At 43.7% G+C, this 26,986-nt stretch overlaps 1 protein-coding gene across 1 annotated transcript in view; it reads right to left on the bottom strand.

Moving 5' to 3' along the window:
• The window catches only part of LOC126293582 (aminopeptidase N-like), a 217,492-nt gene that overhangs the window by 91,066 nt on the left and 99,440 nt on the right, over positions 1–26,986 (bottom strand). Inside the window, exons 7-8 of the mRNA XM_049986857.1 lie at positions 18,408–18,597; positions 6,794–6,950 (exon numbers count right to left, since the gene is read on the bottom strand). Coding sequence (XP_049842814.1) covers positions 6,794–6,950; positions 18,408–18,597 — 347 coding nt within the window. The remainder of the gene's footprint in view (positions 1–6,793; positions 6,951–18,407; positions 18,598–26,986) is intronic.

Raw genomic sequence — 26,986 nt, forward strand, 5'->3', positions numbered from 1 at the left:
GTCGGATATTTTGCATGCTAACACTTGTTGACCCAGCACTGAAATCTGCAGCAGTTTGCGGATGGGTTGTACTTCTGTCGCGTTGAATGATTCTCTTGCGTCGTCGTTGGTCCCGGTCTTGCAGGATCTTTTTGTAGCCGCGGCGATGTCAAAGATTTTATGTTTTATCGGGTTGCTGATATTCACAGTACACTCGTGAAATGGTGGTACGAAAAAGTCCCCACTTCAACGCTACCTCAGAGGTGGTGTGTTCTATCGCTCGTGCGCCGACTATAACACCACGTTCAGACTCACTTAAATCTTGATAACCTGCCAATTGTAGCAGCAGTAACCGATCTAACAACTATGCCAGACACTTATTGTCTTATAGAGGCGTTGCCGACCTCAATGCCGTATTCTGCCTGTTTACATACTCTGTTTCTGAATACGCATGCCTTTACCAGTTTCTTTGGCGCTTCATGCATCCGAGAAATTAATGTGGTTTCTGTTTGTTTAAAGTAATTTTGGTCTATAGTATGTTTGGAACATGGTGTAATATACTGATAATCACTAAACTGGCGTCTCCATACTTTTTTCACAGTGTACTACTTGTCTTTTGAGAAATATTAAAGTACTACTACAGTTTGTTGACTGTTTAACGAACCCAGAGGTGGGGGAGGGGTTGATGCTCGTTGCAAATCGCACACTTCGGTTTCAAACGCGATCAGGGTGTTGTTTAATGTAACACCCAACAATACGACAGTAACAACAATAAACCGTTCATTGTGCAGTGACTAATGCTTCAACACACACTGGTACACTGCAAAAGTTAGCGATAGTTGCAAGGCGACACGAAATGTTTCGGATGATCGCCGACAAGACTGGATCAAAATACCACCAAATTCAAAACAATATGAATCATTCGCAGCCTAGGCAGTGACGATTAATCTAGGGAAGTGTGGGGAATATACAGTCCGAAACAAAGATTATGGCCGGTCGTGGTGGTCTAGCTGTTCTAGGCGCTCAGTCCAGAACCGCGCGATTGCTTCGGTCGCAGGTTCGAATCCTGCCTCGAGCATGAATGTTTCTGATGTCCTTAGGTTAGTTAGGTTTAAATAGTTCTACGTTCTAGAGGACTGATGACCTCAGATGTTAAGTCCCATAGTGCTCAGAGCCATTTGAACCATCTGAACAAAGATTCTGTGGTAAGTCTGTTTTCTTTCATATTATGCGGATGCTACTTTTGTCAGTCAGTTTTCTCAGTAACATGTTACTTTAAGAATAAATAAAGTAACATAAGAGAAAAATTTTACTTGTATTAGTATGTGTTTTGCTTACTTGTATATGTATCACCTGAAATGTCCTTGCATATCTCCATCCGGGAACGCCTGCCTGCACTATCAAATGCACTGAAGAGCCAAAGGAACTAGCACACCTGTCTACTATCGCAAAGGCTCCTGCGAGCACGCACAAGTTCCGCAACACGATGTGGCTTGGACTCGACTAGTGTGTGGTGAGAATTGACACCATAAATACTGTAGGGCTGTCCATAAATCAGTAAGAGTACGAGGAGGTAGAGATCTCTTCTGAACAGTACATTGCAATGCATCACAGATATGCTCAATAATGTTCATGTCTGTGGAGTTTAGTGGCCATAGGAAGTGTTTAAACTACGGAGAGTGGTTCTCGAGCCACTCAGTAGCAATTCTGGACGTATAGGTGTCGCGTTATCCTGCTGGTATTGCACACATTCTTCGGAATGCACAGTGGACATGGATGGATGTAGATGATCAGAAAGGATGCTTACGTACGTGTCACCTGTCAGAGTCGTATCTAGACGTATCAGGGGTCCCGTATCATTCCAACTGCACACGCCCAACGCCATTACAGAGTCTCCACCACCTTGAACGGTCCCCTGCTGACATGCAGGGTCCATGGCTTCATGAGGTTGTCTCCATACCGGAACACGTCCATCCGCTTGATACAACTTGAAACGAGACTCGCCCGACCAGCCAGCATGTTTCCAGTCATCAACAGTACAATATCTGTGTTGACGGGCCGAGGCGAGGCGTAAAGCTTTGTGTCGTGCAATCATCAAGGGTACACGAGCGGGCCTTCAGCTATGAAAGCCCATATCGATGATGTTTCGTTGAATGGTTCGCACCTTGACACTTGTTGATGGGCCACCATTGAAATCTGCAGCAATTTCCGGAAGGGTTGCACTTCTGTCGCTTTGAACGATTCTCTTCAGTCTTCGTCAGTCCCGTTCTTGCAGGATCTTATTCCGGCCGTAGCGATGTTGGAGATTTAGTGTTTTACTGTATTCCTGATCTTCACAGTACATTTTTCAAATGGTCGTACGGGAAAATTCCCACTTCATCGCTACCTCGTAGATGCTGCACCCTATCGCTTGGGCGCCGACTATAACACCACGTTCAAGCTCAGAACCTCGATAACCTGCCATTGTAACAGCAGTAATCGATGTAACTAGTGCGTCACAGGCTTTGCCGACCGCAGTGCCGTATTCTGCCTGTTTACTTATCTCTGTATTTGGATACGGATGGCTATACCAGTTTCTTTGGCGCTTCGGTTTATATGATTGAGAACGAAGTCTTTCGCGACGACACTGGAGTTAGGATGTGAAATTAAAAATTGTAGCCAAATGTGCTGCTGCGAAATATGTACGCTGTAGATTCAAAAATGGCTCTGAGCGCTATGGGACTCAACTTCTGAGGTGATCAGTCCCCTAGAGCTTAGAACTACTTAAACCCAACTAACCTAAGGACATCACACACATCCATGCCCGAGACAGGATTCGAACCTGCGACCGTAGCGGTCGCTCGGTTCCAGACTGTAGCGCCTTGAACAGCTCGGCCACTTCGGCCGGCTACGCTCTAGAGTGTGATTAAATAAACAATCATATATGTAAAACATTCTCGGTTTATTTGCCGCATCAGTTCGGGATAAAATCTCGAGCTTTCGACGACAGCCGCCATCGTCATCTTCAGTTGCTTCTAATGATAACGATGGCGGCTATCGTCGAAAGCTCGAGATTTTATCCCGAAATGATGCGGCAAATAAACCGAGAATGTTTTACATATATGATTGTTTATTTAATCACACCCTACAGCGTAGCCGGCCGAAGTGGCCGAGCTGTTCAAGGCCCTACAGTCTGGAACTGAGCGACCGCTACGGTCGCAGGTTCGAATCCTGTCTCGGGCATGGATGTGTGTGATGTCCTTAGGTTAGTTGGGTTTAAGTAGTTCTAAGCTCTAGGGGACTGATCACCTCAGAAGTTGAGTCCCATAGCGCTCAGAGCCATTTTTGAATCTACAGCGTACACTTTTTCGAAGCAGCACACCGTGTCTACATTTGGCAACGATTTTTAATTTCACATCCTAACTCTAGTGTTCTCATAATTTTTAGGTGTTTAATGTTTACGTTTTTTTCAATAATGCACGTGTTTCAGTTACTGTCTAACATACATATTATTCATTTCGAACATGACCCCAAATTTTGGCGATCCTTTCAATCTTTTCAGTCCAGAAATTTATGCAGATTATGTCCCAGAACAATGTATTGTCAACCAATACAAACCGTTCACTTATGACGCCTAGCTCAGGAATGAGCCGATAAAAAATGTTCAAATGTGTGTGAAATCTTATGGGACTCAACTACTAAGTTCATCAGTCCCTAAGCTTACACTCTACTTAACCTAAATTATGCTAAGGACAAACACACACACCCATGCCCGAGGGAGGACTCGAACCTCCGCCGGGACCCGCCGCACAGTCCACGACTGCAGCGCCCTAGACATCTACATCTACATCTACATCTACATCCATACTCCGCAAGCCACCTGACGGTGTGTGGTGGAGGGTACCTTTAGTACCTCTATTGGTTCTTCCTTCTATTCCAGTCTCGTATTGTTCGTGGAAAGAAGGTTTGTCGGTATACCTCATTGTGGGCTCTAATCTCCCTGATTTTATCCTCATGGTCTCTTCGCGAGATATACGTAGGAGGGAGTAATATACTGCTTGACTCCTCGGTGAAGGTATGTTCTCGAAACTTCAACAAAAGCTCGTACCGAGCTACTGAGCGTCTCTCCTGCAGAGTCTTCCACTGGAGTTGATCTATCATCTCCGTAGCTCTTTCGCGATTACTAAATGATCCTGTAACGAAGCGTGCTGCTCTCCGTTGGATCTTCTCTATCTCTCCTATCAACCCTATCTGGTACGGATCCCACACTGCTGAGCAGTATTCAAGCAGTAGGCGTACAGGCGTACTGTAACCTACTTCCTTTGTTTTCGGGTTGCATTTCCTTAGGATTCTTCCAATGAATCTCAGTCTGGCATATGCTTTACCGACGATCAACATTATATGATCATTCCATTTTAAATCACTCCTAATGCGTACTTCCAGATAATTTATGGAATTAACTGCTTCCAGTTGCTGACCAGCTATATTGTACCTAAAAGATAAAGGATCTTTCTTTCTATGTATTCACAGCACATTACACTTGTCTACATTGAGATTCAATTGCCATTCCCTGCACCATGCGTCAATTCGCTGGAGATCCTCCTGCATTTCAGTACATTTTTCCATTGTTACAACCTCTCGATATACTACATCAACATCCGCAAAAAGCCTCAGTGAACTTCCGATGTCATCCACAAGGTTATTTATATATCTATATATTGTGAATAGCAACGGTGCTATGACACTCCCCTGCGGCACACATGAAATCACTCTTAATTCGGAAGACTTCTCTCCATTGAGAATGACATGCTGCGTTCTCTTATCTAGGAACTCTTCAATCCAATCACACAATTGGTCTGATAGCCCATATGCCCTTGCTTTGTTCATTAAACGACTGTGGGGAACTGTATCGAACGCCTCGCGGGAGTTAAGAAACAATGCATCTACCTGGTAACCCGCGTCTGTGGCCCTCTGAGTCTCGTGGACGAATAGCGCGAGCTGGGTTTCACACGATCGTCTTTTTCGAAACCCACGCTGATTCCTACAGAGTAGATCTCTAGTTTCTAGAAAAGTCATTATACTCGAACATAATACGTGTTCCAAAATTCTACAACTGATCGACGTTAGAGATACAGGTCTATAGTTGTGCACGGCTACGTGGGGTTTCCTACAAGCGTACAGCAGGTAGCGAAGCTATCCCGAGCAACCGGTTCCCTAAGGAGGTGTTTGCGAACTGAGCCTCGCCACTGCTTGTCTACTTCAGTCGCCCACCCTCAGTCCACGTGTTGTCACCGTTTCTCAGACAGTGTCATCGTCGATCAGCATCAATAATTTCGCAAAGTTAACTTGCCGATTCTGGAGTTTCGTCATATATGTCATACGAAACTAATTATTCGTGTTTGGCGCATCTCATTCACAAAAGTACGCTTTTAACGGCATTTCTAAAGTTGTAATACACAATCTGCTATTTAACGAATTTTTATCTCAACAAAACTGAAATTTTACTTGGTAAATTTCTTACATAACATGGTCACTCGTCCTGTGGAGCTTCCAGAATTTTTGGTAACGAAGGTGGAATCCGACTCAGACAGCTGGTTGCCCACTTTTCTCTCAGAGACTTTTAAACACGATCATATTTGCCTTTATTGTGCGCCAACGGGAGAATTTTTCAGCTGATTGTTATGTAGTTCATTTTATAAAGATGAAATTTCAACTAGATGAACTTTGGTCATCTGTATTAAACAACGAATTTTATCATCTGTAGACGTCAAGAACAACACTCTAAGTTATCGAGACTTTATATGCCGCATCTAACCATAGGGAAATATTCTGTAATTTCTTTCAGATGAACACGCCCATTGTCGCGTAAATCTTTATCTAATTACTAACTATATACCCGGCGTTGCTCGGGTATTTATTCATCCTAGTTTTATGTCAGTTCATCGCCTCTTGTCTCATCTCTCGTCTCTCTATCCACCTCCTCCTTCCCGTCTCTCCATCTCCTTCATCTGCCCCCTCTCTTACAACACTTCCTCCTCCTCTCCATCCTCCTCTCCTTCTCCGTCCATCTTCTCGTCTCTGTCCACCTCCTCCTCCGCTTTTCCTAAATTCACAATAACACCCCTAATTTATGTATTTATTACAGTGTTCCATTAGTCATTCATCACCTTCCCCCTTTCTCTGTTTACTGCTGCTTCCTCTCTCTTTTAATCTGTTTCTCTCACTTCTCTGGATGCACCCTTCCCCACGCCTATATCACGTTCTCCTCTCTCCGTATATCTCCTCCTCTGCCTCCGTCTTGCCATCTCCTCTTTTCCCGTGTATGAAAAAATACGTATACCTGCCAACTTTCAAGCTGATTGACGAGACGATGTTGAATTTATTTAAAGGTAGGCCAACCATCCGCCATCCAGCATACTTTGGCTTGTGCAAATGCCTTCACCACGAAAACATACATACATGAGCCAACTTCCAAGCTGATCAGTCAAATGGTGAGTAATTCTGTTGTAAGGCTCCCTCCGCCATACACCGTATGAAATTTCACGTAGACGGTGAGGAGGGGGTAGCAAGGGGATCCTCGATTGGTTTTTGCCGGCCCGGGCCTCTGACAGGTTCAGTGTGCCACCGCTCGTAGGAAACCCCGCGGTAGGAAACCCCACCGTAGGAAACCCCACGCTAGGAAACCCCACAGTAGGAAACCCCACGGTAGTAAACCCCACGACACCGTTCTGCACATCTGTTCGACTTCCCTTCTTGTAAACGGGGATGACCTGTGCCCTTTTCCAATCCTTTGGAACGTTACGCTCGGCTAGCAGGTAAAGAGGCGAACACTCACCTTTGTCGTAGTTGACGGTATCGAAGATGGCCGCAATTTGCTGCGGCGTGCTGACGTTGTAGGTCATGGGGTGCGTGGCGGAGGATGCGTCCTCACGCAGAGCTGGATGGAGCTCCAGAACCAGGAACTGATCCGCCATGCGCCAGTCATCGCCGACCTGCCGGCACAACAAACTGTGGAGAACTGCTTGCTTACGTCTACACTCAGTAATCTCTCTTCCTTGTGTATCGCTCAGCTACCTCCACTGTTTAGTGGTGATAGCTGTCTCATTTTGGTATATACCACGTGGGTGTACAACAACTTATGCAGTGTGGTCCATTGACAGTGACCGGGCCAAATATCTCACGAAATAACCATCAAACGAAAAAAACTACTAAGAACGAAACTCATCTTGCTTGAGGGGGGGAAACGAGTTGGCGCTATTGTTGGCCCGCTAGATAGCGCTGTCATAGGTCAAACGGTTATCAACAGCGTTTTTTTGAACAGGAACCACCATTTTTATCACATATTCGTGTAGTAGACAAAGAAATATGAATGTTATAGTTGGACCACTTTTTTCGCTTCGAGATAATGGCGCTGTAATAGTCACTAACATATGGCTCACAATTTTAGACGAGCAGTTGATAACAGGGAGGTTTTTTAAATTAAAATACAGAACATAGATAAGTTTCAACATTTTATTTCGGTTGTTCCAATGTGATACATGTACCTTTGCGAACTTATCATTTCTGAGAACGCATGCTGTTACAGCGTGAGTATCTGTAAATACCATATTAATGCAATAAATGCTCAAAATGATGTCCGCCAACCTCATTGCATTTGGCAATACGTGTAACGACATTCTTCTCAACAGCGAGTAGTTCGCCTTCCGTATTGTTCGCACATGCATTGACAATGCGCTGACACATGTTGTCAGGCGTTGTCGGTGGATCACGATAGCAAATATCCTTCAACTTTCCCCACAAAAAGAAATCCGGGGACGTCAGATCCGGTAAACCACGACGACCAATCCACCTGTCATGAAATATGCTATTCAATACCGCTTCAACCGCACTCGAGCTATGTGCCGGACATCCATCATGTTGGAAGTAAGTCGCCATTCTGTCATGCAGTGAAACATCTTGTAGTAACATCGGTAGAACATTACGTAGGAAATGAGTATACATTGCACCATTTAGATTGCCATCGATAAAATGGGGTCAATTATCCTTCCTCCCATAATGCCGCACCATGCATTACCCCGCCAAGGTCGCTGATGTTCCACTTGTCGCAGCCATCGTCGATTTTCCGTTGCCCAGTAGTGCAAATTATGCCGGTTTACGTTACCGCTGTTAGTGAATGACACTTCGTCGCTAAATAGAACGCGTGCAAAAAATCTGTCATCGTCCCGTAATTTCTCTTGTGCCCAATGGCAGAAATGTACACTACGTTCAAAGTCGCGCCATGTAATTCCTGGTGCATGGAAATATGGTACGGGTGCAATCGATGTTGATGTAGCATTCTCAACACCGACGTTTTTGAGATTCTCGATTCTCGCGCAATTTGTCTGCTACTGATGTGCGGATTAGCCGCGACAGCAGCTAAAACATCTTCTTGGGCATCATTTGTTGCAGGTCGCGGTTGACGTTTCACATGTGGCTGAACTTTTCTGTTTCCTTAAATAACGATCCGGACACTTGAATGATGTCGTTTCGGATCCCGAGTAGCATACAAAGCATACGCCCGTTGGGCATTTTGATAACAATAGCCATACATCAACACGATATCGACCTATTCCGCAATTGGTAAACGGTACAATTTAACGCGGGGAATGTACCACGAAGCAAATACCGTCCGCACTGGCGGAATGTTACGTGATACCACGTACTTATACCTTTGTGACTATTACAGCGCCATCTATCACAAAGCGAAAAAAGTGGTCCAACTAAAACATTCATATTTCTTTACATACTACACGAATGTGTAATAAAAATGGGGGTTCTTATTTGAAAAAAAAAACGCAGTTTATATGCGTTTGACCTGTGGCAACGCCATCTAGCGGGACAGCCATAGCGCCATCTGGCTTCCCCCCCTTCAAGCTAGACAAGTTTCGTTCTTTGTAGTTTTTTCGTTTGATGCTTATTTCGTGTTATTTGGCCCGGTCTCTAACAATGGACCTCCCTGTATAAGTGAATATTGTTATTGTTATTTTCATGGTAATTATTCAATGATCATTTTACTATTTATTACAACAGAGAATATTTCGTGATTAGTAATCTTAGTCCATAGAATGAAGCGAAATTTACGATGTAGGTTATAGTTTAGTCAACTTGCAGAAATACCTTGCAAAAGGTGGGGTAGAAGAGTTTATTTTTTCAACTAGTTCATATGATTAGAAATATTAGAAAACCGAGTTTTTCCAACAAAATTTAGCTTGGGAAAACTTTGTGCAGTCAAAAAACTTGGAAAATATCGGCCTTTTTTCCGTTTTTTTCAAAATATCTCAGTATCATTTGCTCCTATCGCTTTAACGTCTAATTTCTTTTTTAAAGAGCACAAAATTCTCTAAAAATTTGATTCCTGCCATTTTTTCTACTCCCACTATCTAAGGCGCTACAGCGCCTCAAAAAATACCAATTTTTCAAATTTTGAGCATAGTGGCAAGGTACCTGATTTTTTAACACTATTTTTTCAGTTTCTGTTTGTGTAGTATAAATACATTATACATCATGTTTTTGTGTTGTTGTGGTCTTCAGTCCTGAGACTGGTTTGATGCAGCTCTCCATGCTAATCTATCCTGTGCAAGCTTCTTCATCTCCCAGTACCTACTGCAACCTACATCCTTCTGAGTCTTCTTAGTTTAGACATCTCTTGGTCTCCCTCTACGATTTTTACCCTGCACCCTGCCCTCCAATACAAAATTGGTGATCCCTTGATGCCTCAGAACATGTCCTACCAACCGATCCCTTCTTCTGGTCAAGTTGTGCCACAAACTTCTCTTCTCCCCGATCCTATTCAATACTTCCTCATTAGTTATGTGATCTACCCATCTAATCTTCAGCATTCTTCTGTAGCACCACATTTCGAAAGCTTCTATTCTTTTCTTGTCAAAACTATTTATCGTCCATGTTTCGCTTCCATACATGGCTACACTCCATAGAAACACATTCAGAAATGATTTCCTGACACTCAAATCTATACTCGATGTTAACAAATTTCTCTTCTTCAGAAACGCTTTCTTTGCCATTGCCAGTCTACATTTTATATCCTCTCTACTTCGACCATCATCAGTTATTTTGCTCCCCAAATAGCAAAACTCCTTTAATACTTTAAGTGTCTCATTTTCTAATCTAATTCTCTCAGCATCACCCGACTTAATTCGACTACATTCCATTATCCTCGTTTTGCTTTTATTGATGTTCATCTTATATCCTGCTTTCAAGACAATATCCATTCCGTTCAACTGCTCTTCCAAGTCCTTTGCTGTCTCTGACAGAATTACAATGTCATCGGCGAACGTCAAAGTTTTTATTTCTTCTCCATGGATTTTAATACCTACTCCGAATTTTTCTTTTGTTTCCTTCACTGCTTGCTCAATATACAGATTGTATAACATCGGGGACAGGCTACAACCCTGCCTCACTCCCTTCCCAACCACTGATTCCCTTTCATGTCCCTCGACTCTAATAACTTCCATCTGGTTTCTATACAAATTTAATCTGCCAGTAAGTTTCATATCAGCGCACACTCCGCTGCAGAGTGAAAATCTCATTCTGGAAACATCTCCCAGGCTGTGGCTAAGCCATGTCCCCGCAATATCCTTTCTTTCAGGAGTGCTAGTTCTGCAAGGTTCGCAGGAGAGCTTCTGTAAAGTTTGGAAGGTAGGAGACGGATACTGGCAGAAGTAGAGCTGTGAGTACCGGCCGTGAGTCGTGCTTCGGTAGCTCAGATGGTAGAGCACTTGCCCGCGAAAGGCAAAGGTCCCGAGTTCGAGTCTCGGTCGGGCACACAGTTTTAATCTGCCAGGAAGTTTCATATTAGCGCACACTCCGCTGCAGAGTGAAAATCTCATTCTGGTATTTTTTATGTTTTTGAACTTCCGCTGCTATAAGTGTGATTCCTGAATCCTTCCTGGTTAGGCTGACAAAGTTTTATGAATTTGTTTATAAAAGTATTCACAGTGAAAATTAAAATGTCCTGTTCTGCCTCTCCTGCTCAAAGTCGGCCCGTTTGACATCCTAACCCCCTTAAGTGACTTTAGTTCTCAATGAGGGTTTCTTGGCTATGGCAGTAAAGAATGCTGGAGATCAGAGAGCTGGGGAAAGAGGAGGCAGATACAGAGGGGAGGGGGAAAAGGAGGAGATGAACGGAGAGAGGATGCAGGAGGAGGTGGAGAGGGAGACCAAGAGTAGGAGAGAGACAGAGAGAGGAGGGAAGGAGGTGATAGACAATGAGAAAGGGGGGGAGGAGGAGATAAACAAAGAGAGGGGGGAGGAGATGGACAGAGAGAGGGGGGAAAAAGGAGATCAGGATATACTAGCATCATTTTTTAATAAAACTGTAAAAAAAAATTTCCCATGAGTTTGTCTTTCTAAGTACAGTGCCGACTTTTTTATTCTAAATATTCACCAAGCTTAATGAAATTTTAGCAGGAAGTAGTCGTGAGGTGCTTTCATATTTCTGTTCAAATAATATTAGAGAAATTGTAAGTTCTTCTTTTACTATCATATTTCTGTATCGATACCGTAATAAAAGAAAATTTAAGTTTGAAATTTGAAAAAGTATTGGAAGTAAATTAATAACATTTCTCATGAAATGAATGCATAGCACTGTTGAAGAATGTCTTGTAAATGTACCAAAATACAGGTTTTTAAAAATACCATTAAAGATCATATAAAAAATTGAAAACTCAAAAGCCAAAGAAGTTCTAGACTTCAAAGCTTGCATGACATGATTTTCAAATTCAGATGATATCATCAGACCAGAAGAAAAATTTTGAATGGGGTCTCCCCCCTTAAGACTCAGATGTAGCTTTCAAGTTATGGTAGGTATACGAGGGTCATTCAATAATTAAAGAGACTAATTGGTCTGGGGAAAAAGTGTGTGTAGGGCGAGTTCGATACTTTTATGGCTTTAAGTTGGCATCACTGGGATGAGCCCTGATCAACTGATGCATCGACATTGTTTTGTTTATAACCTCAAAAATACATTTTCAGGTCCGCCTGCTTAGCTGGCCTCCCATACAAGCGGGCCTGGGTTCGATTCTCGGCTTGGTTGGAGATTTTCTCCGCACAGGTACTGTTGTGTTGTTTTCATCATCATCTTATCATCATCACCGGATCGCTAGTCGCCCTAGTATCCCAGTGTTACGTTGACTGGAATAAGTCTTGCATTTCGCGATCGAACTTCCCTCTGATGGGGCCTCCCGGCCAAAGATGCCATATGCTCATTTCCATTTTTTTACATTTCAAGATGGACATCCCGCTTGAAACGTCCACATTAGTTGAACAACGTTCTGTTATTCGGTTTTTACTTGCTGAAGGAGAGAAACCAGTCGATGTATACTGTAGAATGTCTAAAAGTTTATGGTGAAGGTTGTATGAATCGTGCAAATTTTTACAAGTGGGTAGAGCAATTAATGGTCGCGACTCAGTGACTGACGAACACCGTTCTGACCGACCAGTTGCAGTTTCAACTCCCTCACTTGAAAGTCGAATTGATGACATTATCGGTGCCGACCGACTGTGGAAACGATAGTTAATAAGGTTCAAGTTAGTACTGGTACAGTTAATAACATTATCTGTAACAAGTTGAAGAACCACAAAATATGTGCAAGGAGGTGACGCAGCTACATAAGGAAACAAGTTTGAGAGTGTCCACGTTATGAAAGAGAAGGTGAGCACTTCCTCAACGAAATTGTAACTTGTGATGAATTTGGGTTCACTACTATGAGCCAGAATCAAAAAGACAAAGCATGGAGTGGAAGCACACACCAACCCACCTGCCTAGAAAAAATTCAGAACCCAAACATCAGCAGAAAAACCCATATTGACGGTGTCTTGTGATGCTGAAGGTCCAGTTTTTTGTAATTATCTCGAAGAGCATCGTACAGTGAACATCCAGTACTACTCAGATTTGCTTTTAAGCAAGGTGAAGCCAGCCAGGAGAGAGAGACGTCGTTGATCTCAGAGGAGAGGTGTGATTCTCCAGCAAGACAACACACATCCTTATTTTGCTCAACTAACCCACAAAATCATTGACAAATTGGGCTGGGAAGTACAGTCTCATCGTACAGTGAACATCCAGTACTACTCAGATTTGCTTTTAAACAAGGTGAAGCCAGCCAGGAGAGAGAGACGTCGTTGATCTCAGAGGAGAGGTGTGACTCTCCAGCAAGACAACACACATCCTTATTTTGCTCAACTAACCCACAAAATCATTGACAAATTGGGCTGGGAAGTACAGTCTCATCGTACAGTGAACATCCAGTACTACTCAGATTTGCTTTTAAACAAGGTGAAGCCAGCCAGGAGAGAGAGACGTCGTTGATCTCAGAGGAGAGGTGTGATTCTCCAGCAAGACAACACACATCCTTATTTTGCTCAACTAACCCACAAAATCATTGACAAATTGGGCTGGGAAGTACAGTCTCATTCCCCTTACAGTCCTGATTTAGCACCTAGTGACGTCCATTTGTTTGGTGCACTGAAGGATGCATTACGCGGGAAGAGGTTCCAGGACAATAAGGACGTGAAAAAGTTTATGGGAAATTGGTTCAGACATCGGGATAAAGAGTTATTTGCAGCCAGAATAAAGAAGCTTGTAGCCCGTTGGAACAAATGTATAAAAGTACAAGGGGATTACGCTGAAAAGTAAAAAAAAACTATTCTTTTGTAAAAATAAACGCGTTTTTGTCCAGAACAATTTGTCTCTTTAATTACTGAATGACCCTCGTATATCTAGGTCCCATAAATACTTAGCAATTGGGGAGCATTGTCAGGTTCGTTAGTTACATTACAAATACGCTTGGTGTTGTTGTTCTTGTGCTCTTCAGTCCTGAGACTGGTTTGGTTAAAAAAAATGGCTCTGAGCACTATGGGACTTAACTGCTGTGGTCATCAGTCCCCTAGAACTTAGAACTACTTAAACGTAACTAACCTATGGACATCACACACATCCGTGCCCGAGGCAGGATTCGAACCTCCGATCGTAGAAGTCGCGCGGTTCCGGACTGAGCGCCTTAACCGCGAGACCACCGCGCTCGACTGAGACTGGCTTGATGCATCTCTCCATGCTACTCTATCCTGTGCAAGCTTCTTTATTTCCCAGTACATATTGAAACTTACATCTTTCTGAATCTGTTTAGTGTATTCATCTCTTGGTCTCCCTCTACTATTTTTACCCTCAACGCTGCCCTCCAATACTAAATTGGTGATCCCTTGATGCCTCAAAATATGCCCTACCAACTTCTTCTAGTCACGTTGTGCCACAAATTTCTCGTCACCCTAATTCTATTCAATACGTCTTTATTGGTTATGTGATCTACCCATCTAATCTTCAGCATTCTTCTGTAGCACCACATTACGAAAGCTGCTATTCTCTTCTTGTCCAAACTATTTATCGTCCACGTTTCACTTCCACACGTCTACACTCCATACAAATACTTTCAGAAACGACTTCCTGACAAGTAACTCTATACTCGATGTTAACAAATTTTTCCTCTTCAGAAACGCTTTCCTTGCCATTGCCAGTCTACGTTTTATATCCTCTCTACTTCGGCCATCATCAGTTACTTTGCTCCCCATATAGCAAAACTCATTTACTACTTTAAGCGTCTCATTTTCCAATGTAATTCCCGCAGCATCACCCAATTTAAATCGACTACATTCTATTATCATCGTTTTGCTTTTGTTGATGTTCATTTTATATCCTCCTTTCATGACGCCTTCCGTTGCGTTCAACTGCTCTTCCAAGTCCTTTGCTGTCTCTGACAAAAGTACAATATCATCGGCGAACCTCAATGTTTTTATTTCTTCTCCATGGACTTTAATACCTACTCCGAATTTTTCTTTTGTTTCCTTCACTGCTTGCTCAATATACAGATTGAATAACATAGGGGAGAGGCTACAACCCTGTCTCACCCCCTTCCCAACCACTGCTTCCCTTTCATGTCCCTCGACTGTTATAACTGCTATATGGTTTTTGTACAAATTGTAAATAGCCTTTCGCACCCTGTATTTTACCCCTGTCTTTAGCTCCCTTCAGAATTTGAAAGAGAGTATTCCAGTCAACATTGTCAATAGCTTTCTCTAAGTCTACAAATGCTAGAAACGTAGGTTTGCCTTTCCTTAATCTTTCTTCTAAGATGAGCCGTAAGGTCAGTATTGCCCCACGTGTTCCAACATTTCTACGGAATCCAAATTGATCTTCCTCGAGGTCAGCTTCTACCAGTTTTTCCATTCGTCTGTAAGGAATTCGAGTTAGTATTTTGCAGCTGTGGCTTATTAAACTGATAGTTCAGTAATTTTCACATCTGTCAACGCCTGCTTTCTTTGGGATTGGAATTATTATATTCTTCTTGAAGTCTGAGGGAATTTCGCCTGTCTCATACATCTTGCTCACCAGATGGTAGAGTTTTGTCAGGACTGGCTCTTCCAACGCTGTCAGTAGTTCTAATGGAATGTTGTCAATTCCCGGGGCCTTGTTTCGACCTAGGTCTTTCAGTGCTCTGTCAAAATCTTCACGCAGTATCATATCTCCCATTTCATCTTCATCTACCTCCTCTTCCATTTCCATACTATTGTCCTCAAGATCATCGCCCCTGTATAGACCCTCTATACATGGTGTTATGTGGACATGTGTCCGGAAACGCTTAATTTCCTTGTTAGAGCTCATTTTAGTTTCGTCAGTATGTTCTTCCACCTACGCTCAATTGAGCACTTTATTATGATTTCATACCGGATAATCTACCTGTGCTGCTAGAACATGTGCCTTTACAAGTACGACACAACATGTGGTTCATGCACGTTGGAGCTCCTTGCACATTTCAGTCGAAATGTTCGTACGCTTCTCAACAACAAATTCAGTGACCGATGGATTGGTAGAGGCGGACCAATTCTATGGCCTCCACGCTCTCCTGACCTCAACCCTCTTGACTTTCATTTATGGGGTCATTTGAAAGCCCTTGTCTACGCAACCCCGACTCCGGTGCCAAATGTAGAGACTCTTCGTGCTCGTATTGTGGACAGCTGTGATACAATACGCCATTCTCCAGGGCTGCATCAGCGCATCAGGGATTCCATGCGACGGACGGTGGATGCAGGTATTCTCGCTAACGGAGGACATTTTGAACATTTCCTGTAACAAAGTGTTTGAAGTAACGCTGGTACGTTCTGTTGCTGTGTGTTTCCATTCCATGATTAATGTGATTTGAAGAGAAGTAATAAAATGAGTTCTTCACAAGGAAAGTAAGCGTTTCCGATGTCCACATAACATATTTTCTTTCTTTGTGTGTGAGGAATGTTTCCTGAAAGTATGCCCGTACCTTTTTGTAACACCCTGTATACTCCTTCCACCTTTTTGCTTTCCCTTCTTTGCTTAGAAATGGGTTTCCATCTGAGCTCTTGATATTCATGCAAGTGGTTCTCTTTTCTCCAAAGGTCTCTTTAATTTTCCTGTACGCAGTATCTACCCGACCCCACGTGAGATAAGGCTCTACATCCTTACATTTGGCGTCTATCCGTCCCTTCTTAGCCATTTTGCACTTCCTGTCGATCTCATTTCTGAGACGTTTGTATTCCTTTTTGCGTGCTTCACTTACTGCATTTTTATATTTTCTCCTTTCATCAATTAAATTCAGTATCTCTTTAGTTACCAAACGATTTCTACTAGCCCTCGTCTTTTTACCTACTTTATCCTCTGCTGCCTTCATTATTTAATTCCTCAAAGCTACCCATTCTTCTTTTACTTCATTTCTTTCCCCCATTCCTGTCACTTGTTCCCTTATGCTCTCCCTGAGACTCTGTACAACCTCTGGTTCTTTCAGTTTATCCAGGTCCCATCTCCTTAACTTCCCACCTTTTTGCAGTTTCTTCAGTTTTAATCTACATGTCATAACCAATTGATTGTGGTCAGAGTCCACATCTGCCCCTGGAAATGTCTTACAAGTTAAAACCTCGTTCCTAAATCTCTGTCTTACTATTGTATAATCTATCTGAAACCTGTCAGTATCTCCAGGATTCTTCCATGTATACAGCCTTCTTTTATGATTCTTGAACCAAGTGTTAGCTATGATTAAGTTGTGCTCTGTGCAAAATTCTACCAGGCGGCTTCCTCTTTCATTTCTTAGCCTCAATCCATATTACGTACTACGTTTCCTTCTCTCCCTTTTCCTACTACCGAATTCCAGTCACCCATTTTCGTCACCATTCACTATCTGAATAATTTCTTTTATTTCATCATACATTTCTTCAATTTCTTCGTCATCTGCAGAGCTAGTTGGCATATAAACTTGTACTACTGTAGTAGGCTTCCTGTCTATCTTGGCCACAATAATGCGTTCACTATGCTGCTTGTAGTAGTTTACCCGCATTCCTATTTTCCTATTCATTATTAAACCTACTCCTGCATTACCCCTATTTGATTTTGTGTTTATAACCCTGTAGTCACCTGACCAGAAGTCTTGTTCCACCTGCCACCGAACTTCACTAATTCCCACTATATCTAACTTTAACCTAACCATTTCCCTTTTTAAATTTTCTAACCTACCTGCCCGATTAAGGGATCTGACATTCCACGCTCCGATCCGTAGAACGCCAGTTTTCTTTCTCCTGATAACGACGTCCTCTTGAGTAGTCCCCGCCCGGAGATCCGAATGGGTTCTATTTTACCTCCGGAATATTTTACCCAAGAGGACGCCATCATCATTTAACCATACAGTAAAGCTGCATGCCCTCGGGAAAAATTACGGCCGTAGTTTCCCCTTGCTTTCAGCCGTTCGCAGTACCAGCACAGCAAGGCCGTTTTGGTTAGTGTTACAAGGCCAGATCAGTCAAGCATCCAGACTGTTGCCCTTGCAACTACTGAAAAGGCTGCTGCCCCTCTTCAGGAACCACACGTTTGTCTGGCCTCTCAACAGACACCCCTCCGTTGTGGTTGCACCTACGGTACGGCTATCTGTACCGCTGAAGCACGCAAGCCTCCCCACCAACGGCAAGGTCCATGGTTCATGGAGTATATGTTTTGCGAAAGTACTGTGAATATCTTGAGTTCCTTAAATAAATGTCTGCAATGTGATCTTGGGTGGACTCCAGCTATTATTCTGATTACACGCTTTTGTGCAATGAATACTTATCCAGGTGCCATCTCCTTAAGTTCCCACCTTTGGTGTACACAGCGCAATTATACAGGATCAAACAAAATTCAGTTCAGTTCTGAGTGTACAGTGGTTCTCAGACACATTTATGTAGGAAGCAATGATACCCTTGGACCAGGGGGGCTACCTACTTCGGATTTTCTCGTGCCCTGTGCAACTGGAGCAATTCGGAGGCTCCGACTGAAATTGCATGAAAGCCACGGCTCCAGAAAAACAGCTTCGCTGCCAGCGGTATGTGGTAGCAGTGGTAGCGGTACTCACATCCAGAGCCAGGTCCAGCTGGCAGGGCCAGTAGGAGGCGAAGCCCTCGTTCAGCCACAGATAGGTCCACCAGTCGGGGCTGACGAGGTCGCCGAACCACTGGTGGACGATCTCGTGCACGATGGTCGTGGCCACGCTCTGGATCGTCTCCGTCGAGGTTGACTGGTCGCTCATCAGGAGGCGGCGCTCCCTGCGGAGCAACCAGATGACGCCTGTACTCTCGCAACTGAGGGCTGGTGCAAATGCCTCTGAGCACTGTCGGACTTCACAGCTGAGGTCATCAGTCACCTAGAACTTAGAACTACTTAAACCTACCGTATTCACTCGAATCTAAGCCGCAGCTGAAAAATGAGCCTCGAAATCAAGGGGAAAAAAGAAATTCCCGAATCTAAGCCGCGCCTGAAATTTGAGACTCGAAATTCAAGGAAAGAGAAAAGTTTTACGCCGCACCTCCAAATCGAAACAAAGTTGACCCATTTGAATTTCAGACACAATTTAGGTTGGATGAATGGCAATAAAGCTACAGTAATTTGGTTCGATTCGTAAACTTAGCAGTTAAGCTTTACCAGGTAGCCATTGCCTTGCGTCAGGTACCCTTCCTTTTTCATGTGCTTCGTCTGGTTTGAATTGATTGCTTATTTTTCTTTGATCTGATAAGCGCCGTCCTCTTTGCTATAGGTGTTTTTTTATTTTATTTTTTTATTTGGCCTTTGAGTGTGTACTCAATTTAGCAATCGGCAACACATACTGACAATGTACACATAATTGAATAAACAAATACAGAAATGCATATTTACAAGAATAAAAAGCTTAACTGTTACAGTTTTGTACACAATGTTTTAAAAATTGAATTGGAAAATAATTAAAAGTGTCTTGGCTTACAATTCACACCACTTCTGAAATATCTTCATCAGCAAAACATATTTAAAATTTATGTACACCATTAAAACCTACAGATTGTAACCAGTACTCTTGATGAAGTTAACGATCACTTTATATAGACGAACGTCTTTAGTACACAAAAGAGAAGAAGCTGATTGAGAAAGATGGTAGCCCATACTCAGCAATGTGTTCAGAAAGACCAACCGTTCACGGTCAAATTTGGGGCACGTAAGTAAGATGTGGATGACATCAGCTTCCGACTCAAGATCACACACACAACTGTAAACGTTGATCCGATGTAGATGATGTGGGAAAGAGGTATGACTGAAGCGGAGTCTTGTGATGGTAGAAATCGTGGATCGGTCCTCATGAACCACGGCTGAGAAGGAATCCGAGGTTGTAGCACTGCGTAATAACCGCCTTTTGTCTGTTGAGAAACGTTCCACATTTCCTGCCATTGTTGTCTTGCGTGATCCTTGACTTCACATAAGTAGTCTGAATAAGGAAGGTGCAGATCCAGAACGGTGCCTAAGGTTGCCGCTTGTTTGGCTAATGCATCAACTTCATCATTATAGAGGATACCAGGTTGGGAAGGTACCCACAACAAATGGATCGGTCTCATTAGCGAAACAATGGCAAGAGACTGCTATTTGTTCTTATTTACACTGCTGCTTTCTTTGATCATGATCAACTAGAACCAAATAATAGACTGTGTGTGATAGATGATGTTGTGAAGGAGAGTTTAGCGATAATTTTTCTCCGTTTGAAGATCTTTGCAGACGCCTCTTTAGAGCATTACATTCTGCACAGAAATTAGAGTCGTCTTAGATTTAAAAATCTAGTCAGTTGTGCTTCAATTCTGATTGTATCACTATTCGGCGCAAAAATAATACGAATATGAACATGGCATGTTTTTGCTGTTGTCTTACTCTAGTTTAGTAGAGTTTATTAGGCAGATAGGATTTCGAAGAGAATACTGCACGTGATTCACAATTCATAAAAGTTCTTATTAGCACCCATCTCTCGTCACAGGTAGGAAAAAATTCAGAACGTAGAGTTGGCCATATTGACAAACATCCCAAACAGTCTGCCAGTCGGATTTTCGTAGTACATTGAAAGGCTGCTACATTCGAAGATGAACAATACGGAATTTGTATATACTTCGTTGGGTGATGTATGAAAATACAGTGGTCGAAACTCGGGGCGCAGAAAAAAGCTCGTCTTCCACCTTTTTTTAATTTATTTACTGACGCAGAGGTTTTGGCGCCAGTATTAATCTTTGTGCCTGCAAAGTATGCCTATGTAGCGCTACATATATTCGACGGCAGAAGTTAGTTGTGGCGGCCTCACCAACATTTTACAGAACTTCCGCTTACTTTGCACTCGATTCTAAGCCGCATGCGGATTTTTGAATTACAAAAACCGGAAAAAAGTGCGGCTTAGATTCTAGTAAATACGGTAACTGACCTTAGGGCATCACACACATCCATGCTAGAGGCAGGATTCGAAACTGCGACCGTAGCGGTCGCGCGGTTCCAGGCTGTAGCGCCTAGAACCGCTCGGCAACTCCGGCCGGCAGCTGAGGGCTCGCGCGGTTGGTTACTCGCATGTGTAAGGCCAGTGCTCACTGTCAAATACCTCTGACAAAGCCGCACGGGGTATCCGCACTGTCTCAGGCGCTTTGTCACTGTCAAATAGATGTAGCTACGCCAGCGCTCCAACCGGGTTACATTTCATATCGCAGTAAACAGAAGAAAGACTTCAAATCTACGGCGAGACCCGAGATTTTATCATATTTGCATGACGATAGAAGAGATTTGACAAAGTTCCTTGTTAGACCGTCAAATTTGTTTGACACAAATATTTGACAAATCATCTTTGACAGAGAAATATGATTGTGTAATACCGGCCTATGCAACTGCAGCTAGTGCAATACACTTACGTAATGCGTGTTTTAAGTAAATTAGCTGCTTCTTATGCCGTTACGTTTACCCAGATATCTACATATACATCCATACTCCGCAAGCCACCTGACGGTGTGTGGCGGAGGGTACCTTGAGTACCTCTATCGGTTCTCCCTTCTATTCCAGTCTCGTATTGTTCGTGGAAAGAAGGATTGTCGGTATGCCTATGTGTGGTCTCTAATCTCTCTGATTTTATCCTCATGGTCTTTTCGCGAGATATACGTAGGAGGGAGCAATATACTGCTTGACTTCTCTGTGAAGGTATGTTCTTCAACAAAAGCTCGTACCGAGCTACTGAGCGTCTCTCCTGCAGAGTCTTCCACTGGAGTTTATCTATCATCTCCGTAGCTCTTTAGCGATTACTAAATGATCCTGTAACGAAGCGCGCTGCTCTCCGTTGGATCTTCTCTATCTCTTCTATAAACCCTATCTGATACGGATCCCACACTGCTGAGCAGTATTCAAGCAGTGGGCGTACAGGCGTACTGTAACCTACTTCCTTTGTTTTCGGATTGCATTTCCTTAGGATTCTTCGAATGAATCTCAGTCTGGCATCTGCTTTACCGACGATCAACATTATATGATCATTCCATTTTAAATCACTCCTAATGCGCACTCCCAGATATTTTATGGAATTACTGCTTCCAGTTGCTGACCAGCTATATTGTACCTAAAAGATAAAGGATCTTTCTTTCTATGTATTCGCAGCACATTACACTTGTCTACATTGAGATTCAATTGCCATTCCCTGCACCATGCGTCAATTCGCTGGAGATCCTCCTGCATTTCAGTACATTTTTCCATTGTTACAACCTCTCGATATACTACAGCACCATCCGCAAAAAGCCTCAGTGAACTTCCGATGTCATCCACAAGGTTATATATATATATATATATATATATATATACATATATATATATATATATATATATATATATATATATATATATATATATATATATATTGTGAATAGCAACGGTGCTATGACACTCCCCTGCGGCACACCTGAAATCACTCTTACTTACATCCTTTGAGGATGACATGCTGCGTTCTGTTATCTAGGAACTCTTCAATCCAACCACACAATTGGTCTGATAGTCCATATGCTCTTACTTTGTTCATTAAACGAGTGTGGGGAACTCTATCGAACACCTTGCGGAAGTCAAGAAACACGGCATCTACCTGTGAACCCGTGTCTATGGCCTTCTGAGTCTCGTGGACGAATAGCGCGAGCTGGCTTTCACACGACTGTCTTTTTCGAAATCCATGCTGATTCCTACAGAGTAGAGATCTAGTCTGGAGATAAGCCATTATACTCGAACATAATACGTGTTCCAAAATTCTATTATTGGTCTTTGTTTAAATGTCCGAGTCACAGCGTTAGGTCTGTATCTTCCTTGTAAATAAGTACGGGCAACTATGTGCTGTTTTGTTTTCTTCCTCGGAGCCTAATTTTAACAGAAAACAGGGAAGTTGTATTTATGGTTTAAGGGTTACGATTAAAAAACTGCTATGAAATTTGAACTTCGTAATCGTACCCATTTGCAGATTAAAACTAAAAGAAATAGTATCGCTATTGCTACTATCCTCACAGATCCACAAGATGGTGATGTATCTCTCATATACCGTATACCAATGGTGATAGCGGATTTACACATTCATTTAACCCTTTCAGATCCTCTGGCAATAATTGCGTACATTAAATTTTAGTGTGTCTTAGCTGCAACGGCAGTATTTTTTCCCAGCGGAAACCTGAGGTACACGTATGTACACGTTCAACTTTTTCATCACGTGCAGATGCTGCCAACTGTTGGGCATCACTATGTAAATACACTCCTGGAAATTGAAATAAGAACACCGTGAATTCATTGTCCCAGGAAGGGGAAACTTTATTGACACATTCCTGGGGTCAGATACATCACATGATCACACTGACAGAACCACAGGCACATAGACACAGGCAACAGAGCATGCACAATGTCGGCACTAGTACAGTGTATATCCATCTTTCGCAGCAATGCAGGCTGCTATTCTCCCATGGAGACGATCGTAGAGATGCTGGATGTAGTCCTGTGGAACGGCTTGCCATGCCATTTGCACCTGGCGCCTCAGTTGGACCAGCGTTCGTGCTGGACGTGCAGACCGCGTGAGACGACGCTTCATCCAGTCCCAAACATGCTCAATGGGGGACAGATCCGGAGATCTTGCTGGCCAGAGTAGTTGACTTACACCTTCTAGAGCACGTTGGGTGGCACGGGATACATGCGGACGTGCATTGTCCTGTTGGAACAGCAAGTTCCCTTGCCGGTATAGGAATGGTAGAACGATGGGTTCGATGACGGTTTGGATGTACCATGCTCTATTCAGTGTCCCCTCGACGATCACCAGAGGTGTACGGCCAGTGTAGGAGATCGCTCCCCACACCATGATGTCGGGTGTTGGCCTTGTGTGCCTCGGTCGTATGCAGTCCTGATTGTGGCGCTCACCTGCACGGTGCCAAACACGCATACGACCATCATTGGCACCAAGGCAGAAGCGACTCTCATCGCTGAAGACGACACGTCTCCATTCGTCCCTCAATTCACGCCTGTCGCGACACCACTGGAGGCGGGCTGCACGATGTTGGGGCGTGAGCGGAAGACGGCCTAACGGTGTGCGGGACCGTAGCCCAGCTTCATGGAGACGGTTGCGAATGGTCCTCGCCGATACCCCAGGAGCAACAGTGTCCCTAATTTGCTGGGAAGTGGCGGTGCGGTCCTCTACGGCACTGCGTAGGATCCTACGGTCTTGGCGTGCATCCGTGCCTCGTTGCTGTCCGGTCCCAAGTCGACGGGCACGTGCACCTTCCGCCGACCACTGGCGACAACATCGATGTACTGTGGAGACCTCACGCCCCACGTGTTGAGCAATTCGACGGTACGTCCACCCGGCCTCCCGCATGCCCACTATACGCCCTCGCTCAAAGTCCGTCAACTGCACATACGGTTCACGTCCACGCTGTCGCGGCATGCTACCAGTGTTATAGACTGCGATGGAGCTCCGTATGCCACGGCAAACTGGCTGACACTGACGGCGGCGGTGCACAAATGCTGCGCAGCTAGCGCCATTCGACGGCCAACACCGCGGTTCCTGGTGTGTCCGCTGTGCCGTGCGTGTGATCATTGCTTGTACAGTCCTCTCGCAGTGTCCGGAGCAAGTATGGTGGGTGTGACACACCGGTGTCAATGTGTTCTTTTTTCCATTTCCAGGAGTGTAGCAGCACGTCAATGGAGCAGTGCGCAGCAGGAATACAAGGACGTTATTGGTTGGCTATGCTGCAGGCGAGATTTGACAAACTTCCCTATTACACCATCAAATTTATGTGACATAAATATTTGACATACTAACTTTAACGAAGAAATATGATAGTGTAATACTGGCCTTGCACAGCTCCGACAGACCAACCGACAAATAGGATGTGCGTATGCGTCTTGGCCGACAGACGAACTTTCCTTGTCGGGCGTTAGGGGCGGGGGGGGGGGGGGGGGCGCTGTGTAGGACCACGCGTTAGCCGCCCCCCCCCCCACCCCCATCCACAAACACATCACTCCACTCAACAAATTGTGCCATGTGTACCGCTGTCTGACTAAACTTTGTCTTCTGTCACTGTGCGCAGGACTGAATGCACTCCGTCGTCAGGCCACAAGTGGCCCATCGGGACCATCCGACCGCCGTGTCATCCTCAGAGGAGGATGAGGATAGGAGGGGCGTGGGGTCAGCACACCGCTCTCCCGGTCGTTATGGTTTTCTTTGACCGGAGCCGCTACTGTTCGGTCGAGTAGCTCCTCAGTTGGCATCACGAGGCTGAGTGCACCCCGAAAAATGGCAACAGCGCATGAGGGCCCAGATGGTCACCCATCCAAGTGCCGGCCACGCCCGACAGCGCTTAATTTCGGTGGTCTGACGGAAACCAGTGTATCCACTGCGGCAAGGCCGTTTCTGCAGGACTGAATGATGTTCCAATATTCATGACGAGGTGCGAGGAGGCGGATGAATCAAATTTCTGGAGAAACTTTATAGACTGCAAATGTTTGTGGGACGCGTCGTGCGAGCAGTGTAGCAACATAGATGCAAGAATTGATGCACTTTTTTCATTTTTTTAATGAATCCATAATGGTTATGTGTGGCATACAGAGAGAATAAAGCCCCATCGACCTTTTGTATTTCTGTTTGTAGGTTTTATTTCCGGTACTTATCGAAAATGAAATCTAAAAACTGAAGCTCTATCGACATACTTGCTTCACTTGTATAAGTGTTAAAAAAGTCTTGTCTATATCCAAGCCCTCTACAATGAAGAACAAAGCACAGATTTTTTTATAGTTCTAACTCCTGCTCAATGCTTTATTTCTTATGTATCTGTTGTTGTATTTATTACATGATGGGCAGCGCCACCATGTATAGTATTTGTATTTGTTCTTCGAATCTTAAACTTACAGATCTTTTATTGCATGTATACAAATAATGTTTATGTGAACTATTTTGTTTTACTTATGTTGCTTCACCATGATATATTTCCTCAGTCGACTATAACTGACGTAGTAGGTTCCAGGAATAATTTTAGTTAATTGTGAGATTGCCGCAGCACTGAATTTGAGGTTCTCTTAACTTCTACCAGTGACTAGAAACCATAATGTAGCTAACAGCCTCTCCTCGTAGCTTTCAGCGTTGCTCATTAAGAATGCTTTCGTAAGCAGTGTCGAAATGCTTGTGTTATTCATTTTTAGATAATTACGAAAACCATCGGCTCCCAGCTACTTAAGGAACAGAGCGTGAGTGAATTTCTTTCCTTGTATTAGCCTCTTCTTTGCCACAGCTTTCTATCGGCTTTGTTTGGCGTTTGTACCTATGAAACAGCCAAGATACACCACCGATTTTGTTGTAGATGGACTCAATAAACTTAAGAGAAACAGATCTCAAAAGTGCAATCGGTCGCCGGCCGTTGTGACCGTGCGGTTCTAGGCGCTTCAGTCCAGAACCGCGCTGTTGCTACGGTCGCAGGTTCGAATCCTGCCTCGGGCATGGATGTGTGTGATGTCCTTAGGTTAGTTAGGTTTAAGTAGTTCTAAGTCTAGGGGACTGATGGCCTCAGATGTTAAGTCCCATAGTGCTTAGAGGCATTTGAACCATTTGTAGTCGGTCGCGACGTTTTTATGCAGCAGCGTACAGAGTGAAGATCTCATTCTGGAAACATCCCCCAGGTTGTGGCTAAGCTATGTCCCCGCAATATCCTTTCTTCCAGGAGAGCTAGTTTTGCAAGGTAGGAGACGAGGTACTGGCGGAAATAAAAATGTGAGGACGGGGCGTGAGTCATGCTTCGGTAGCTCATTTGGAAGAGCACTTGCCCTCGAAAGGCAAAGGTCCCGAGTTCGAGTCTCGGTGCAGCAAACAGTTCTAATCTGACAGGAAGTTTCATACATTTATTAGTTTGATGTTGTCTTTGTAAATGTGCTTTACGCGAGTCATGAGTCAGTGTTGTAAAGAAAACAGGGTCCAGCTAGTCATTAGAAAATACAAGGCAGTATATGGAAGGGGCAGTACCTATGCAATTTGATAAAACCAAAATTCAATCCACCCCTCCTGCAAAAATTAGGAAAATAATAAATTCACTCAAAAGTTAAAGCTCGCATGGAATTGATGGCATTTTCAACAGAGTACTAGAAGCTTGTTCACTACAAATAAGTAGGATTTTCAGC

This window comes from Schistocerca gregaria, chromosome 10 (genome assembly GCF_023897955.1).
Source record: "Schistocerca gregaria isolate iqSchGreg1 chromosome 10, iqSchGreg1.2, whole genome shotgun sequence".
Lineage (NCBI taxonomy): Eukaryota > Metazoa > Arthropoda > Insecta > Orthoptera > Acrididae > Schistocerca > Schistocerca gregaria.